General features: G+C 37.6%; 1 protein-coding gene across 3 annotated transcripts in view; it reads left to right on the top strand.

The window, feature by feature from the left end:
• The first annotated feature begins 1,578 nt into the window (after positions 1–1,578).
• The window catches only part of LOC124088761 (phospholipase ABHD3), a 22,212-nt gene continuing 4,332 nt past the window's right edge, over positions 1,579–19,458 (top strand). The window contains exons 1-4 of one of the 3 annotated variants that reach the window (XM_046438530.2): positions 1,580–2,144; positions 4,659–4,707; positions 4,786–4,951; positions 5,668–6,173. In XM_046438530.2, coding sequence (XP_046294486.1) covers positions 1,972–2,144; positions 4,659–4,707; positions 4,786–4,951; positions 5,668–5,717 — 438 coding nt within the window. In that variant the 5' untranslated portion in view covers positions 1,580–1,971 and the 3' untranslated portion in view covers positions 5,718–6,173. Of the gene's footprint in view, positions 2,145–4,658; positions 4,708–4,785; positions 4,952–5,667; positions 6,174–7,799; positions 8,655–19,458 lie in introns of those variants that run through there. The other 2 variants (XM_046438528.2, XM_046438529.2) reach the window with 2 other exon arrangements.

The following is a 19,458-nucleotide window of genomic DNA, read 5'->3' as shown; positions in this document are numbered from 1 at the left end:
TTCAAAATCTCCCCCAAATCTGTCTCTTGAAGGCTGGCAGGGTGTAGGGGTGGCTGGGGGCAGGAGGGCCCTACCCCATTGGCAGATCCTTACTGCCCCTTAGTCTCTAAGACTGCTTTCCTGGTAAGGAGCTAGAAAGGTTTTTGAACCTCTTCCCCAGAAAAAGACTAGATGGCCTTTGTTGGGATGTTTGTAGCCTCAGAGTTGATCATCATTTCCCATCCCTCTCTGGACCTGGGCCCCTATCCCTTCTATCTCTACCCCCAAGAACCATTTAAAGGACATTTTTGACTAATTAGGAATTCAGATCTGCTTGTGGTAAAGAAGCAAGGATCAGGACTTCCTCCCCAACACTGGCCTGGACAAAGTCCTCACTCCTAGGGTGAATGTTTTCCAGAGGCCTCTGGCTAGAGGCTAGTCCCACCTTGGGGGGAGGGGACATGGCTGCAGGAAGTACCCCATGCAAAAGCTAGCATGGCCCTTGCAGATTAGCACCACCCTAGTCCCTTCCCCTCCTTTCTCCCGGCTCCCAGGACCATGACAGAGTGACCACCTGGGCCCAAGACAGCTGCCCCAGAGCTATTTATGGCCCTCAGCTGCCTCACTTCCTGCAAGGTCATCCTGTGGCTTCATTGTGTTGGGCTGTTGCCCATCCGGTGCAGGGATTCAGGGATCTCAGCCCAGAGTTAAAAGGGGAGATATAGGGATTAGCAGTAGGAGCCCTGGGGTCTTCCCTACCTCAGGAAGGAGACCTCGGTGCACAGGCCAGTGGGTGGTGGCTGACTGGAGGGGGGCCTGTCTCTCCTGATCAGGTAGATATTTCCCCACTGTCCAGCCTGGGCACCAGGGCTGCCAAGGTCAAAATGGCCTGGCCAAGACCCCTTCAGGCCTCCCTCTGCTCCAGCCTCGACTGTCTCATCCCTGGGGGTCTCAGCACAGCCCTGGCCGCTCCAGGCTCTCTGCTGTCCATGTTCCAGAGCAGCTGTCATTCCTTGTGAAGATGATGTCCTGTCTTTTTAGGCATGTGTGTACTCATGTGTGAGGAGCTGCTGACTCGCTGTGAGCGTGCAGGTGGAGGGCTGGCGGCCTAAGGCTCCTTCCCCTGTCCCAGGGCTCTTGGCTTCTGAGGGCTCCTGTTCCCCCTCCCTCACCGACTTGTTGCAGCTCTTTAAAACAGACTATGTGAAAGTGAAAGTGCAGTTCAGGAGTAAACTGTGTTGGCTCAGGGGGAAGAAAACGTTGATATTAGGAGCTGAGGTGTGGCTCATTGGTAGTTTACTACCCAACATGCATGCAGCCCTGGGTCCAATCCCAAACACAAACATTGTAAACTGGTAATAAACTATCATGACTGTGGCTCTGCCACAACTCAGAAAGTCTAACTCTAGACTGGAGAATCCTCCAGAGCCTTGCTGTAGGGGACACGGGTGTCTCAGCAACTAGGATGGCCACCCAGACCAATTTACAATCTCTGGGATACCACCTGGACATCAGTGGTAGTTTTACAAATTCCCCAGGTGATTCCAATGTGCAGTCATATTTGAGTTGACACCCTGCGTGAATTTCTCTTGCGTTCTCATGCTTTACTTCATAGAAGGAAACATGTACAGAAATAACTGTATGTGTCCCATCCACAGTATATTTAACTGCATTACACATATGTGTATGAAGTGAAGAAAGAACAGAGATATTTGCTTATGTAAACACTGGTTTATATTTTTCTCCTCTATAATTAGTATAGTCTACTCTTGGAAATGACATATCTTGGGCTGGGGTTGTAGCTCAGGGTTAAAGTGCTTGCCTAGCATGTGTGAGGCACTGGGTTAGATCCTCAGCACCACATAAAGATAAATGAATAAATAAAGGTATTGTATCCATCTACAACTAAAAAAAAGTTTTAAAAAAAGAAATTAGGCGTTTTGACAGATATAAAAATTTGTCACCAAGTTTCCTGTTTCTCCTCATTTTAGAATGCTGCTTCTAAATTACCTGGGGAAAATTGGGCCCAAAACTCCTTTGATGGCAGCTGCCACTTTTTCAGTTGGTTGGAATACTTTTGCTTGCTCAGAGTCATTGGAGAAACCACTGAACTGGCTGCTTTTTAATTACTATCTGACAACCTGCCTCCAGTCTTCAGTTAATAAGTAAGTCATCTTTAAAATTTTTTGTCTTGGGGCTGGGATTGTGGCTCAGCGGTAGAGTGCTTGCCTAGCACTGGCAGGACCCGTGTTCGATCCTCAGCACCACATAAAAATAAAGGCATTGTGTTGAGTCCATCTACACCTAAGAAATAAATATTTAAAAAAATTTTGTCTCCAAACTTTTATTTTATTTTATTTTTTTTTCCTTTTTTTTATTGGTTGTTCAAAACATTACAAAGCTCTTGACATATCATATTTCATGCATTAGATTCAAGTGGGTTATGAACTCCCATTTTTACCCCAAATACAGATTGCAGAATCACATCGGTTACACATCCACATTTTTACATAATGCCATATTAGTAACTGTTGTATTCTGCTGCCTTTCCTATCCTCTACTATCCCCCCTCCCCTCCCCTCCCATCTTCTCTCTCTCTACCCCATCTACTGTAATTCATTTCTCTCCTTGTTTTTTTTCCCATTCCCCTCACAACCTCTTATATGTAATTTTGTATAACAATGAGGGTCTCCTTCCATTTCCATGCAATTTCCCTTTTCTCTCCCTTTCCCTGTCTCCAAACTTTTAGATTACATAACCCAACAGTAAAAACATTTAAGGCATAACACTGTCAATATATGTATATTTGTTTATATATGACTTTACTTTGTACCAAAATATGTTCTATGTTGTGAATGTATGCAAAAATAAAAAACTATAAGCATAAGCTAAACTTATAGATAAAAATCATAATGTTGGGGCTGGGGTTGTGGCTCAGTGGTAGAGCGCTTACCTTGCATGTGTGAGGCCCTGGATTCAATTCTCAGCACTGCATATAAATAAATAAATAAAATAAAATAAAATAAAGGTCTGCCAACAACTAAAAAAATATTTTTAAAAAAGTCATAATGTGGGCTGGGGATGTGGCTCAAGCAGTAACGCGCTCGCCTGGCATGGGAGAGGCGCTGGGTTGGATCCTCAACACCACATAAAAAAAATAAAATAAAGATGTTGTGTCTGCCGAAAAAACTGAAAAATAAATATTAAAAAATTCTCTCTCTCTCTTAAAAAAAAAAAAGTCATAATGTTTCTTTGAGGATCACTGCTCTAAATCACTGTGAAATTATTTCTAACAAACGTCTGGGTGTGGTAGAACACACTTGTAATTCCGGCAACTCTGGAGGCTGAGGCAGGAGGGAGGATTGCAAGTTCAAGGCAGCCTCAGCAAGTTAGCAAGACACGGTCTCAAAAAACAAAACAAAACAAAAGTATTGTGGATGCAGCTCAGTGGTAAAGTGCTCCTGGCTTCAATGTCCACTACCAAAAAAAAAATTATTCTAAAGAACTAAAACATTTTGGAATATGTTAAAGCAAAATTATGATTATGGGCTATTCCCCTAGAATTTCTGTTTTTTGCTAATTTTGTCAGTACTTAATTCTTTCCCAGGTAGTAAGCACTTGGTACTTTCAGTGTTGAATAATACAACTCCTTAAGCATGTGCTTACAAGCATAGTATGTTTTAGAAATAAGAGAACGCAATTCTTGTGCATACTCTTAGCTTGCAGTTATTACACTAACAAAATACTGTCTTTGCTGCATTAATTTTTCTGGAATTCTTTGTGTATCTTCTAACAGTTAAATTGGCATGATAGGGGCTGGGGTTGTGGCTCAGTGGTAGAGTGCTCGCCTAGCATGCAGGAGGCACTGGGTTCGATTCTCAGCTCCACATAAAAATAAAGACAATAAAGTCCATCAACAACTAAAAAAATATTAAAAAAAAAATTGGCATGATAAAGAACATACAGGTGCCAGGTGTGCTGATGCACACCTGTGAACATAGTGGCTGGGGAGGCTGAGGAAGGAGGATTGAGAGTTCAAAGCCAGCCTCAGCAACTTAGCAAGGCCCTAAGCAACTCAGCAAGACCCTGTCTCAAATTAAATACAAAAAAGGGCTGGGGATGTGGCTCAGTAGTTAAGTGCCCCTGATTTCAATCCAGATATAAAAAAAAAAGAAGAAGAAGAACCGGCAGCTGTTTCTGTTTATTCCTTTATGGTAGGTTGTTTTTTTGGGGGGGATTGAATACAAGGGGTGCTCTACCACTGAGCTATGCCTCCAACCCCTGTACCCCCACTTTTTGAGACAAGGTCTTGCTAAATTGCTGAAGCTGGCCTTGAACTTGTAATTTTCCTGCCTCAGCCTCCCAAGTAGCTGGGATTATGGATGTTTGAGTCCATGCTCAGCTTGCATACTAATTTTTAAAAAATATTGGTCACTTTTCTTGTGCAACCAATCTACAAGACCCTGCATTCAATTTCTAGAACCCCCAACCCTGCAAAAAAAATTACCTTCAGAACAAACATCAATATATTACTTTTACTGTATCTAATTAAACAAATGTTTTTTGAGTGCCAACTTTGTGCCCTGTTCTAGGCTATCTAGTTATTTGTTATTATGTATTTTAGATGTGATTGAGGTAGAAATGATCTTAATTATAGTTCTGAAATTCTTTTGTTCCAGGCACCGCCATATGTTTGTAAAACAAATTGATATGGATCATGTTATGAAGGTAGGAGATAAACTTTATGTAGTACTTTATTTACTCTTTTAACTACAAGAGAATATAAAATTTGTTTTTGTTTCTCAGGCTAAATCTATCAGAGAATTTGATAAGCGATTCACTTCTGTCATGTTTGGATACCGAACAATCGATGATTATTATACTGATGCCAGCCCAAATCGTAGATTGAATTCAGTAGGAATTCCAGTATTGTGCCTGAATTCTGTGGATGATGTTTTCTCACCAAGTCATGGTAAAATTAGCATTTTTGTATCTATTTTTTCATGAATTAACTTTTTAAATATTGTTCTGTTTTAAAAAAAAATGTAATAACCCCGGGCACAGTTGCATATACCTGTAATCCCAGTGACTAGGGAAGTTGAGGCAGGAGGATCAAAAGTTTGAGGCCAGCCTCAGCAACTTAGCGAGAACCTGTCTCAAAATAAAAAATAAAAGGTCTGGGGATGTGGCTCAGTAGTAGAGCACTTCTCTGTTCCATCCCTAGTGCCAGAGAAAAAAATTAATAAATAAAATATCACTCATAATTATGTTTTCCACTGTGATTTAAAAAAATAACTAAATACTCACAATTTAGTATCTAAATGTCTCAAATCATGTCTTAAATGTTTTCAGAGTCTGTTACCTAGTCCAGGGATTTCAGAGCATCTCAGAACAAATTAGGACTCAGTATTTTCTTGTTCTCATTTTTATAACCTTTCCTTCTTATCAAATACACTGTTCTTTGGAAAGGTTATGTTACAATATCTTTGCCTCAGGAGAACATTGTCATGACTTGCCTTTTGTTCCTGATGTCCCTGTATAAAAGTATTTGAAGGTTTTTTCCCCTTTTAACCTGGAAGAGAACTTGACACTTAAGAAACATAGTGACCTTGAATATCTCAATGATGAGAGCAAATTTGGGCTAAAAGGTCATATTTGAAGTGAAAACAGTTTTAATTTCTCCCCTAGATACAGCAGAAAAGAAAATTATTCCAGACTCAACTTTCCTGCTATCTTAATTCAGGATATACGAAATTTGACAACGTGAATACCTGTGCATGTGTTTGCCTATTGAAGCAGTATGATTAGAAGTAATCATTATTAGGGCTGGGGTTGTAGCTCAGTAACAGAGTGCTTGCCTAGCATGTGTGAAGTACTGGGTTCTATCCTCAGCACCACATAAAAGTTATTAAATAAAATAAAGGTATTGTGTCCATCTGCAACTAAAAATTAAAAAAAATAAAAAGGAGTAATTATATTAGCTCAAGGATCAATACGCTTGACTTCTGATTTTATCCTAATGAAATTTGACAAAGTATTTTGTGAAGTCTCCTTTCCTTACTTCCCCCCTAATTACTTTAAAAAACACTTTCCCCAAGTACTCCATTAAAAGCAGTTACTATAGACTAGGGATGCAGCTCAGTAGTAAAGCCCTGGGCAAGCATGCATGAGGTCCTAGGTTCAATCCTCAGCACCACACACAACCCCACACAGAAAAAAAAAAAAAGGAAAGAAAATAAGAAAAATACACATTTATTCTGACTCTAAGCATTATGTATTGTAAAAAATTCAGAAAATCCCAAATATATATGTATATTTTTATAAACTACCCATTATTATTTCTTTTTTTTAATGGACCTTTATTTTATTATTTATTTATTTATTTATTTATTTATACATGGTGCTGCTGAGCATCAAACCCAGTGCCTCACACATGCTAGGCAAGCACTCTACCACTGTGCTACAACCCCAGTCCCCCATTATTTCTTTACAAGATCCCATTTAAGCAAAGGTAGTTTTAGATAGCTGAAATGTTTGGCCTTTGACCACAAATCAGAAACGAAAACTCTCAACTTTAATATTACTTGACTTACATAGTAATTGTTTAGCCTGCTTTTGTTAGATTAAGTAAGTCTAGTGTTTCTTCATCCATTTGCATACTTCATTGGCCCTACAGCCACAAAAATTTCCCAACATTTAACTTGACCCACAGGGTGAAGTTTAAACTCATTTCCAATTCTTTCCCAAGCTCTTAAAATAGTCTTGCCACGTTGAAATAGTAGACAATTGTCTGCAGTCTGAGAGAACAGGCAGCCAGCATCTTTCACATGATTCAGATGTGGCACAGCCTTTTGTTTTTCTGATATGACTGTAACAGTCAGTGTTAGAAATTTCTGAGTATGGCTGTGGGTGTAGCTCAATGGTAGAATACATGCTTTAGCATTCACAGGCCCTGAGTTCAGTCCACAGGACAAAAAAAAAAAAAAAAAAAAAATTTCCCACTGTGTGAACTCTGAGCATGGGAGAAAAATAAGTAAACTGTAATTACTTTAAAAAACACTTTCCCCAAGTGTTCAGTTGATATTATATAACACATGTAAAATCTGTCATTGGTGGTGAATTATATTTAATATACCAACTATTTTTTGTATATTTTTTATTTGTTCTAATTTTTTAATATATATTCAACTATATTTTCAAAATACACTTTTTATTTTTCTTGACTATAAATACAAATTCAGAGAAAGAGGAAAAATTAAAAATAATCTCTGATGTATCAGATAGTTCAGTACCCAAAGATAAATACTGTTACCATTTGATAAAATTTTTTCTCTCTCTTTTTTTTTGCGGGGGGGACTATCTGTGTTTTTATTACATACATTATATTTACAATTTTGAATATTTCCTTACAACCACCAGTGGCCTCTGGAATCTAACTTCATATAAAGTTATCTAAAGTCATACATATGAATTCATAGCTCTCACAAAAATACTAAGATTATTTTCAATTTCTCAAAACAAGATTCAGCCTATACTTTTGTGTTATGATGAAATCTTAGGTTGATTTTTTTTTCCCAAAAATGGTGGTTCAGTACATGACTGTAAACATGAACTATTATAAGAATGTAGATGCTTGATATAATTAGACTCATTCCATTTAGCCATACTCATTGCAAATATTTTTTTAGATGGCATTTTGCTTTATATTGATGAGAAGTTATAAAGGTATATACTTTTCCTAACAAAAAACAGTAATGATTCTTTCTCTCTCTCTCCTCTCTCCCTCTCTCTCATACTGCCACCCGTGTTCTTTCTTCAAGCTATTCCAATAGAAACTGCTAAGCAAAATCCTAATGTTGCTTTGGTCCTTACTTCTTATGGAGGCCATATTGGTTTTCTGGAGGGAATCTGGCCAAGGCAATGCACTTACATGGATCGAGTCTTCAAGCAGTTTGTGCAGGCCATGGTTGAGCATGGACATGAACTCTCTAACATGTAGCTCTTTGTGTGCGTTATGTCTGAAAACCATTGTAAAGGCAACTCAGCTTTGTGCACAAATTTTAACTACTGTATATAAAGCAAATAAGCCAGCAGATGGGCGAAGAGGTCCAGAATGACATGCAAAAACTACTTTTTAGGAAAACAAAACAACTTTGTAGCAAGAAATTAAATATAGTTTAGATTATTACTTATGTAGATTTTATTTTTACTATGCCTTACCAAGTATGCCCTTAAATAAAGTAGTCCTTACCTACATGGAATTGCACTTAACCAAAACTATTGTGTAAAAAGATTTTAATTCCTCAGGGTTTTAATTTAGGCTAGTTTTTTTAGATTACTTATTTTAGGTGACTTAATGGTACTTTAATAACTGTTAAGAGATTTTGGTTATTTGAATGTAAGTTATAAGTTGGCACATTCCTAAGGGTATTTATACTTTAATGATGATAACATGAAAACTGAAATAAAATACAATGCGCTAAATCTTTTATGTATTTTTACTTTAAAAGGCAAGTGCAACAATGTTAGACTGACTTCTGTACATGTTCTTTTACTCTGATAACATTAAATTAGCACTGATTTGTTTTATAATGATTATAATTTACATGCTTATTTTTAAAATAGTATATGTGCATACATATATATCATATTAAAATAAATTCTATCATTTTAAATTGTTTCTCTGTGAGTTTTTTAATAAAAAGGGCCCAGAAAGTAATTCCTAGAAAGTCATTTATGATAACTTCATGAATGCATTAGTAAGAAACATTAAAACTGTTTTGCTTCACTGTTTCCAGAATATTAGTCTCACCTCATTTATAGCAATTAAGAATACTTTAAGCTATAGGAAACTCAACAGGGCCTTAAGGAATAATAATATTTAATACGGGATGGGACATGTGGCTCAGTGGTATAATGTGTGCTCAGCATGCACAAAGCCCTAGGTTTGGTCTCCAGCACATATATATATTTAATTATCTTGCCATTAAGATATAATAAGAACCCTGTCTCTAAATAAAATACAAAATAGGGCGCTGGGGGTGTGGCTCAGTGGTTGACTGCCCCTTAGTTCAATCCCTGGTACCAAAAAAAAAGGTATAACAAGAAGTCTCCTGGTTGGCACAACAGGGCTAGTGCAGGGACTTACCAATGTCATCAAAGACTCAAGCTCTGTTACCACCCATCCTTAGCAGGATGGCTAGTTACCTCCTAAATGCAGTATAGCTGCAGCAGCTCTAGACATCACATTTGTGTTTAGAGAAGGAAAAAAGGGAAGGAATGGAGCCTAACATATCTACCTGCCCTTTTAGGAAAGTGAAAGCTTTCCCAGAAGTCTGGTACTTACATACATTAGAACTGTGTCACGTCCACCCAGATTAAGTAGGAGACTAGGAATGCAAGTATGAAACTTTTCCAACTATAGTAGAAGCAGGAAAGGAAGAAGGGATTGGCAGTGGTTGTTGGGCTAGCCAGTGAATAGTAACATCTCCCACACCATTCAACATCCCTTCCCTCCTTTTTTACTTTTTGTTTATTTCAACCTGTTTATAAAATACATATAATTTTGCTCCAGGTATTGCATTAAGATAACCATGTACTAAATATGTGTGTGAGTACAAAATTATTTACTAAAAAATTAGAGTACTGATAATGTATTTGTAGATTCCCTCAATACTATTCCTAAGAAGGTAGTGTTGATAATCCTGTGCTTTTCTTGTCTGTTCAGTATATATTATGATTCAATCATTCGGTTACATGCAGTCTGTATGGATCAGGTAGAGCAGATCCTGCTTTCAGAGTTGCCTTCTAGACTTTTGGGAAGAATATCATGAGGAACATTCTTTTTCTGGGATTACAAACCCTCCAGACCATGGATACATAGTTTCTAGGAGTGAAAGGAAAGAAGCAAGAGTCCTAAAACCTTTATTTTAACCTCTGTTTCTAGTCAGTTCAAAAAGCCTTGGTCTTCCTTGTTATAGAAGCTATTAAATTCCTTCTTTCCCCTGCAAGGGCAGAGTCTCACCCTCTGGGACAGGAGTCCCCTGTTCTCCTTTGCTAGCAAAACAATAAAACTTTTTTTTTTCCTTTTTATAAAAAAAAAAAAAGTCCTCCTTTCACTCTAGTTTTGAGTTGATCTGCTTTCACTCACAACTCCTGCCCAGTATATTTAGGAATGACATATATGTGTCCAAATTGTACCTAAATGAGAATGCTTAGTTGGGAGCCTTTGGAGGATGGAGTCTCACATATTTTATGCCCCAAAGCATTTACATACTGCTTTGTGCATATAGCTAGCTAATTTAAAGGTTTTAAAATGTGGATGGTGGCATACACCTATAATCCCAGCTACTCAGGTGGTCGAGGCAGAAAGATTACTTGAGCCCAGAAGTTGGAGAGCAACTTGGGCAATATAGCAAGACCCTGTTTCCCCAAAATGAAATGAATGAAAAAATAAAGAACAGTATGGGTTTTAAAGTATGTATGTGTGTGTGTATGTATAAATATATATATATCTCGTTCCTTGATGACTTAAATCATGTTTTTAAATTTTTATTGGCGGTGCTAGGTATTGAACGCAATGCCTCTCACATGCTAAGCAAGTACTCTACCACTGAGCTACGTCCTCAGCCTTTTTTGGTGAGACAAGGTCTTCCTAAATTGCCCAGACTGGTCTTGAACTTGCAACCCTCCTCAGTCTCTGGAGTAGCTGGGATCACAGGAGTGGACTACCATGCCTGGCTTTTAAAACTTCTTAAAATTCTCTAATTTTTTTAGAGAATTCCAATTATACATAGTATTAGGGTTAATTTTAACATAATTTATTTCAATACCCATTTGCCTCCTCCCCTTTCCCTTTCCTCCTTCCTCCATAGTTCTTTCTACTCCCTCTGTTGATCTTCCTTTCCTACCTTTACTTATTTATTTGGCAAGAGGGATTGAACCCAGGGGTGCTTAGCCATTGAGCCACATCCCCAGCCCATTTTATTTTATTTTTTTATTTTGAGACAGTGTCTCACTAAGTTGCTTAGGTCCTCCTTAAGTTGCTGAGGCCAGCTTTGAATTTGTGATCCTCCTGCCTCAGCCTCCCCAGCTGCTGGAATTACAGGCATGCACCACTGCATCTGGAAGATGTTGAGCATTTTTTAATATATTTGTTGGCCACATGTGTTTCCTTTTTTGAGAAGTTTCTATCTAGTTCTTTGGCCTATTTATTAACTGGGTAATTTATTTTTCTTTTTTTGGCATGAAGTCTTTTGAGTTCTTGATATAGTTTGGATGTTAATCCTCTGTCAGAGGAGTGACTGGCAGAGATTTTTTTCCCAATCTGTAGGCTCTCTCTTCACTCTCTCAATCGCTTCATTTCATGGGAAGAAGATTTTTACTTTGGCTTCCCATTTATTGATTCTTGGTTTTATTTCTTGAGTTTCAGGGGTCTTGTTGACAGAGTCAGTGCCTATACCTGTATAGTGAGTGGAGTGTTGACCCTATGTTTTCTTCTAACAGTTACTGGTTTCTGGTCTAATTCCTAAGTCTTTTGGGGGGAGGGGTACTGGGTATTGATCTCAGGGACACTCACCACTGAGCCACTTCCCCAGCCCTATTTTGTATTTTATTTAGAGACAGGGTCTCACTGAGTTGCTTAGGGCCTTGCTTTTGCTGTGACTGGCTTTGAACTCGAGATCTCCTGCTTCAGTCTCCAGAGCCACTGGGATTACAGGCATGCGCCACCACACCTGGTCAGTTCCTAAATCTTTAATCCATTTTGATTTGACCTTCGTGCAGGGTGAAAATAGGGATCTAATTTCATTCTTCCGCATTTGGATATCCAGTTTTCCCAGCACCAAGATAGTCAGCTTTATCACCTTACTATAGAATTTCTAGAAGAATTGTGAAGATTGAATGAGAGAATGGTTTTTAGCAGTAATTATTAAGGTAGAAAACTAGAGTATACTATAATTCTACCCAACTGTCCTAAGTTAGCCATTACCATTATTATGTACTCATTTAGATATGTTTCCACACAAATAAGCTACCCATCCTCATGATTAATATTATTATTAAATGAAATGTTTGTATCCCATCTTTTCCCTATGACTGTAATCTACCTGAGGGAAGAGATTACAATTCATATATCTTTATAAACTTTATATCATATAGTTTCTGGCATGTAGCAGGTGGATAAACTATAACACATTCACATAAAGTAGCCCTTAAAAATACTGATTTATGAGACTATTTCATAATATTTAATTTTAAAAAATCAAATTCATATGCATATGAACCCATTTGTGTAAAAAAAAATACAAGTACACATACATATGGTTGTTTATAACAGGTTATGTTAGTTATAATGGATGAACATTTTTAAATATTGATTTTTTTAACCTAGAGGACAAATTATTTCCCCCCAGCTGTCTCTTCACACAATAACAAGCTCTGAGAAAGAAAGGTTATGTGTTAATTATTTTTGCATCCCAATTAGTATATTGCATAGAACAGTGTATTCAAAATTAGCTGAATAATAGTGGCTAAGTATGTAAATGTAACCTGTGAGCCAGCTATCCTATTTTGAAAACTTTATTGTAAGTATATCCTAGAATATTTTTCTAGTTTTTCTCTCATATTTCCATTGGTTATTTATTTATTTTATTTTGGGGTACCAGGGATTGAACCCAGGGGCATTTGACCACTGAGCCATATCCCCAGCTCTATTTCGTATTTTATTTAGAGACAGAGTCTCACTGAGTTGCTTAGGACCTCACTTTTGCTGAGGCTGGCTTTGAACTTGCCATCCTCCTGCCTCAGCCTCACGAGTCACTAAGATTACAGGCGTGGGCCACCGCTCCTGGCTCCATTGTTTATTGTCATTATCAAATATTTATCCATGTCTTCTCTATACAGAATATCATATTGGATACTAGGGGTCCAAATAGATACAATGTTTTCCCTTTTTTTTTTTTCTTTACTCTCCTACCTCTTTTCTCTTCCTTTCTTTATTCCTCCCCACCCCCAACTTTTTTAATACCTTGAACTTAGTAAATATAAGACACATACTTTATAGGACAATACTTAACTTTCACTATATGTAACATTCACTGTGAAATATACTCTATTTTCTAGCCCATCCTATACAAGTCTTGTCAATTATCTGTCCTATTTTCATTTACCAAATGAAAGTGAAAAAATGCAAAATTTTGTTAATTTTCAAATCTGGGGAATGGTTAAATAGGACCTATTACATTATTCTCTCTACTTTTTTACATAAAAAACATTACTTTAAAAAAAATTACTCTTGGGCTGGGGATGTGGCTCAAGCGGTAGTGCGCTCGTCTGGCATGAGTGCGGCCCGGGTTCGATCCTCAGCACCACATACCAACAAAGATGTTGTGTCTGCCGAAAACTAAAAAATAAATATTAAAAAAAATTAAAAAAAAAAATTACTCTAGGGCTGGGGCTATAGCTCAGTGGCAGGGTGCTTCCCTAGCATGTGTGAAGCACTGGGTTCTATCCTTAGTGCCATCTAAAAATGAAACAAATAAAGGCATACTGTCCATCCATAACTACAAAAAATTACTCTAAAATTTATTGATTGATTGATTTTGGTACTGAGGAATGAACTCTACCACTGAGCTCCATCCCCAACTCTATTTTTTGTTTTGAGACAGGGTCTTGCTAAATTACCCAGGCTGGTCTCAAACTTTAAATCCTCTTGCCTTAGCCTCTTGTGACCCTGGAATTATAGACCTGCACCTCTGCACTTGTTTTAAAATATACTTTTGAGACCCACTAATGAGTTGCAGTTTGAAAAACACTGGAATTCAACTAAAAACAACAACAAAAACAAACACACACTGGAATTCTAGAAACTCCTAGAAGTTAATCACTATTGCCTATGGCAGTTGTCACATTTAGTCATAATAGCTTTTTTTTTTTTTTTCCCTGTAGTGGGCGGTTAACCCAGAGATGTTATACCTCTCAACTACATCTCCATCTGTGTTTTGGTTTTTCAGTTTTTATTTTGAGCCAAGGCATTGCTAAATTGCCAGGGCTGGCCTCAAACTTTTGATCCTCCTGCCTCAGCCTCCCAAGTTGCTGGAATTACAAGCATGCACCACCATATCCAGCTTGTAATGTCAACCTTCATAGCAGATGCTAAGCTATCATGAAGACCAGAAACATGTCTTACTCTCCATTTATTCCCTAGGGCCAACATAATATTTGGTGCATATTAGGTTCTTAGTAAATGTTTGTTATTTTTAATAATATTGTACTTAATACTTAAAGATACTTGAAACTTGGGCCCTTAGGTAGAACCCTAGGTAGGACTTCAAGTTAGCAGTGCAGAAAGGAGGAGGGCATTTTTGCAGCCTCTCTCTGGAACAGGACATCTGTTAAAGCAGTCTGTTTTCCCTGCAGACTTCAGTATCAAAATGGTAATTTAAAAAATCTCACAGTTACTCTGAACCTAATATAGCACTGGTCACAAGGTAAGCACCCGGTTTTTTAGAACTTAATTTAGAGTTGATGAGGACAATTTGCAAGGTCAGGTGATAAAGAATACCTAGGAAATGTGCTATTTAAGCTCCAGTTCTCACTTAAAAGACAAGTATGTTGGCCCAATCCTTTTCTAAGAAAAAGCAAAAATACAGAATAAAAGCTAATGTTCCTTTTCTTACAATAGCATAGTGGTATCAGCATTGATAAATACTCAATGCAGTAAAAATTGTGGTATATAATTTGTTTTTATTATTTTGCTTTTAAGTTCTATTTTGAAGTAAAGAAAGTAATATTTCTGTATTCATGTGCCTTGTGCCGAAAACAAAACAATGTTTTCTGCTTTTGTCATGCATGTTATAAAGATGTAAATGCTCAATTGTGCTATTTGTCCCTGTTCCCAATATTGCACCTTGGAGATACTTTCTCTGGCTCTCTCCTTTAATCATCTAAATATAGAAATTACTTTGAAAACTGTTATACTAAAAAAAAAAGTAAGGAAAGGCAAGCATTTGACAAGAACAATTTACCTCTCTGAGTATTTTATTTATTGATGGTACTGGGGAGTGAACCCAGTCGTCCTCTTCTGCTGAACTACATCTCAACCCTTTTTTTTCTTTTTTCCTTTGGTACTGGAGATTTAACTCAGGGGCATTTGACCACCGAGCCATATCCCCAGTGCTATTTTGTATTTTATATAGAGACAGGGTCTCACTGAGTTGCTTAGTGCCTCACTTTTGCTGAGGCTGGCTTTGAACTTACCTCCTGCCTCAGCCTCCCAAGCCTCTGGGATTACAGGCATGCGCCACTGTGCCCGGCTGCTTATTTTTATTTTTGCAAAACCCATGGGCACTCTACCACTGAAAGCTATATCTCCAGTCCTTTTAATTTTGAAACTGTCTGGCCAAGTTGTTGTCCATACTGGTCTCAAATTTGCAGTCCTCCTGTCTCAGCCTCCCAAACCATTGAAATTAAAGGTATGCATCAGGGCTGGGGCTGAGGCTCAGTGGTAGAGCGCTCGCCTAGCATGTATGAGGCCCTGGGTACGATCCTCAGCACCACATACAAAAAATAAGTAAATAAAATAAAGGCATTGTGTCCAACTACACCTAAAAAATAAATATTTAAAAAAAAAGGCATGCACCACTGTACCTTGCCTAGGTATCTATCTTTTTTAAAGAAAGATCATCAATAAAATTAAAAAAGAAAAAGATACTTTAAAGTGAAATTTTTAAAGGAAAGAATCATATAGATCAAATAAGGAAGACTTCTTTTCACTGTCAGTTAAGATCATGGTATTAATTTATTAATTGATATTAATGTATTACTAGACAATTTGAATATTTGTGCCTTCTACAGAGTTATTCTACCCCAACCCACTGTGAGTTAAACACTGATACCCAAATCTCATAAGCAGTACAGTAATCATATCCTATAACTACTTTGTTGATCATATTATCAAGGAGTCAGTATTAGTTGGTTTATCAGTTGACACGCTAGCAGTATATTAACAGATCTGGATGATCACAGAAGGGTATTATTTTCTGTTTTTGACATGCTAGCAATTATTAACAGATTTGGATGATTACAGAAGGGTATTGTTACTGCTGTTGACCGGTGAAGGAGTCCTTGCTTCCCCAGTGTTGAAGAATAACACCAAAGAAGCACCCCGAGGCAAGGTCAGAGTAGAAATTAGAAGTTTATTAAAGGACAGCAGAAAAGACTTCTCCCGGAGGAAGAAAGGGACCCAAGAGGTGGAATCCGTGGAAGTGCAGTTGTCTCTCCATTTTATAGTTTCTTTCAGTGATGGAATGTAGGTGGGAAGGCCCGAGGGGTGGGACACAGGTGGGCCAAAGAAGTAGTCTGAGCAGGAAGGACTTCATTAACACTTCTTTGGGATGGACTTTGGCCTAGGGCCTTTTCAGGACTTCATTAACATTCCATGAGTGGTCCTGCGTTTCCTGGAATCATTCTCAGCATGGCCTCCATTTTAGATTTCACTTGGTATTAGACCCGACTTACTTAACTACACTGACTACCTAACTTTAAATCTGGCTTCAGTATTATTCTCTGTTTTCAACTATCAACGTATCAGTTGGTATCCATAAAATTTCAATATTCCATTTATCTGCTTTAACTAAGGGCCAGACAAGCATTTCATATTTTTTCTCTATTTTTCCAAAGTCAAAGTGAGGTATGCATAGCACTTAACTTTCTGAACATTGGACGTAGTTTATTTCTCCTAACCCATACAAAAGTATTTCAATATGGCCAAAGAGACACTTTGAGAAACATGATTCAGAATGAGCTATCATATATATCTTCACATTTCTAATTTTGGACTCAGCAGAAAGACAAAAACTAGTCAACAAGCACCATTTGGCACTATTGATATGTACAGTGTAAAAATGCTATATTCTCCTGGCTCTCTATCATCATGGTTTTCATTAGCACTTACTGGAGAGAAAGAAATCATCACGGAATAAGTGGGTGGCAGACAGGTTCTCTGATTCATAAGCTCACAAATATATTTTTTAATTTTGGTATACTGCAAATCATGTTTTACTAAAATTGAACAGAGTATATGGAATGGATACATTTGCTGAACCAAAGGTAAACTATGAAATAAAAGGGAATTAGATTCCACCTGGAATGTTAGAACATTTTGCAGTTATCTATTTTGATCTGATCAGGAAGCATCTGACAAAAATAAAAGGCTGGCTTTTAGCCTCTCCAACTCCCAAAGCTCAAGTTAAAAGCCTTATAAAGTGATGTTAAATAAATTTGTAATTTTCATTCATATTAAGCTTTTCTTTTTCCCACCATAGACTTTCCTCTCCATTTCCCCTTTACTCCAAGTTCAAATGTTTAACAACACCCAGTTTCTCCACAGGTAAAGACAACAATGCCATTCTGTTATATATGTGAACTTACAAGACCCTTCAGAATGGATCAGTGAGCTATTATGATTCTCAAGTTTCTGTCCCTATCTCTAGGTCTTCCAAAGAAAACTCAGAGTAGCTGAATATACCAGTATTAATTACTGTAATAATAGGAAGTTTCAAAGTTTAGAATCTGGGTTTAGCTGACTTACAGGTGAGACCTGGACAGAGCATGGTGGGACAAGCTTGTAATCTCAGTTATTCAAGAGGTTGAGGCAGAAGGATCAGAAGTTCAAGGTCAGCCTGGACAATTAGGGAGGCCCAGTCTTAAAAGAAAAGGAAAGGAAAAAGGGCTGGACTTAGCTCAGTGGTAAAGCACCCCAAGTGGTAAAGTCAATCTTCATTACTTCCCCGCAAAAAAGAAAGGATGATAGTTAAAACGGCCATTCACCAGCCATTTTAGGTGGAGCAGCTGTTTTGGAGCTAGGGGTCCCGTGGTTCTATAACTCCTAACTCTCCATCATGGCTAAATATGCATTTTAAAAAATCCATCAACATTGAAAAGTAATTACTAGATTCAATCTATTAGAATATCACACATTAGTCTTTCTCTGAACAATAAGGCTAAGGCAGGAGGATCACAAGTTTGAAGCCAACCTGGGTAATTTATTCTGTCCCAAAATAAATAGTGAAAAGGGCTAAGGATATGAGGTGCTCAGTACTAGAGCACCTCAGAGGGTTCAAGCCCAAGAACTGAAAAAAATATTATTACTATGATTAAGATTAATACTCTCTAAATTAATATTTATTAGACTTGCTTTCGTGGGTTCAGTTAAAAGGGATTTTTTTCGGGGGAGAGATTTATAATAATAGCTAATATCTATTGAACTCTCACTGTCCTGCTAAGGCTTAGAAAAAATCTGGGATCCTGGCACATGAAAGAAGATGCGAGGCACAGTTGGGATAGTGGCCAGGCTTTCTTCAGAGGCAGCAGCAAGGCCTCCTGACCCCCAAGTCTTCCCAAAGGCTTTTCTTTTTTTTTTTTTTCTATTTCAAAAATAGCATTTTATGGGGGCTGAGGTTGTGGCTCAGAGGTAGAGTGCTTGCACTGGGTTCGATCCTCAGCACCACATAAAAATAAAATAAAGGTATTGTGTCCACCTGCAACTAAAAAATAAATATTTAAAAAAATAGCATTTTATTTACAAAGGATAATACACATAGGCATTTGGTCTTCAATTTGATAAATTGACCTATTTTTAAAATAAAGACTCCATAAAATTCAGAGATGCACATTTTTAAATCTTTTTTTAAAAATATTTTTTCAGTTGTAGATGGATACAATATCTTTATTTATTTTTATGTGGTGCTGAAGATCAAACCTAGTGCCTCCATGTGCAAGGCAAACGCTCTACCACTGAACTACAGCTTCAGCCTCACATTTTTTGATCTTTAAGCAGTAAGTTGAAGTGTTTGTAAGGTTAGAGGAAATTCAGAGGCCTAACAGAAATAGGAGTAATTATTAAATTTACGTTCAAGAAATTACTTACGTTTACACGGAAGTAAATGTAATCTAGCAAGGGTCTCAATATCAAATGTGTTTCTTTTTAGGTTATATATGTTGAAATATTGAATTTACAATGTATTTGTGTGAACTCTGGGGAAGCTAAGCACCATGAGACTCTTTCCCTGTGTGAATCACCTCCCTGTAAACCTGCAGGCCTGTTAAAGAGGATCCCTCAGACTGAACCCAGACAGTTGCCCTTGGTCCTGTAACCATGCTCCATAGGCCTTTTTTATGTGCAGACCAAAGAAGGCACAATGCCAACAGAATATATAAATGAGCGCAGGCTCACAAGCAGTATTTATGACCTCAAGTACATAGGCTAAATCAGAGTGTTTATGACCTTGATTACATACTAAAAACATAGCTGACTAGAAGTCTTGGTGAGGGAGTCTAACTATAGCCATCTTGGGTCTGCCCTATGCTCACCTTATGTCCAATAAAATTCAAAGTGCTTTAAGTGTATTTATTATTTTAAGTTTCTCAACACACCTTTCATGTTTGATGGACGAGGAAGCTGAGATAGAACATTTAAGT

The sequence above is a fragment of the Marmota monax genome, unplaced genomic scaffold (assembly GCF_021218885.2).
Source record: "Marmota monax isolate L192 unplaced genomic scaffold, Marmota_monax_Labrador192_F-V1.1 WCK01_AAM20220418_F8-fsc00232, whole genome shotgun sequence".
NCBI classification, from domain to species: domain Eukaryota; kingdom Metazoa; phylum Chordata; class Mammalia; order Rodentia; family Sciuridae; genus Marmota; species Marmota monax.
This window is presented reverse-complemented; position numbering and strand designations above follow the sequence as displayed.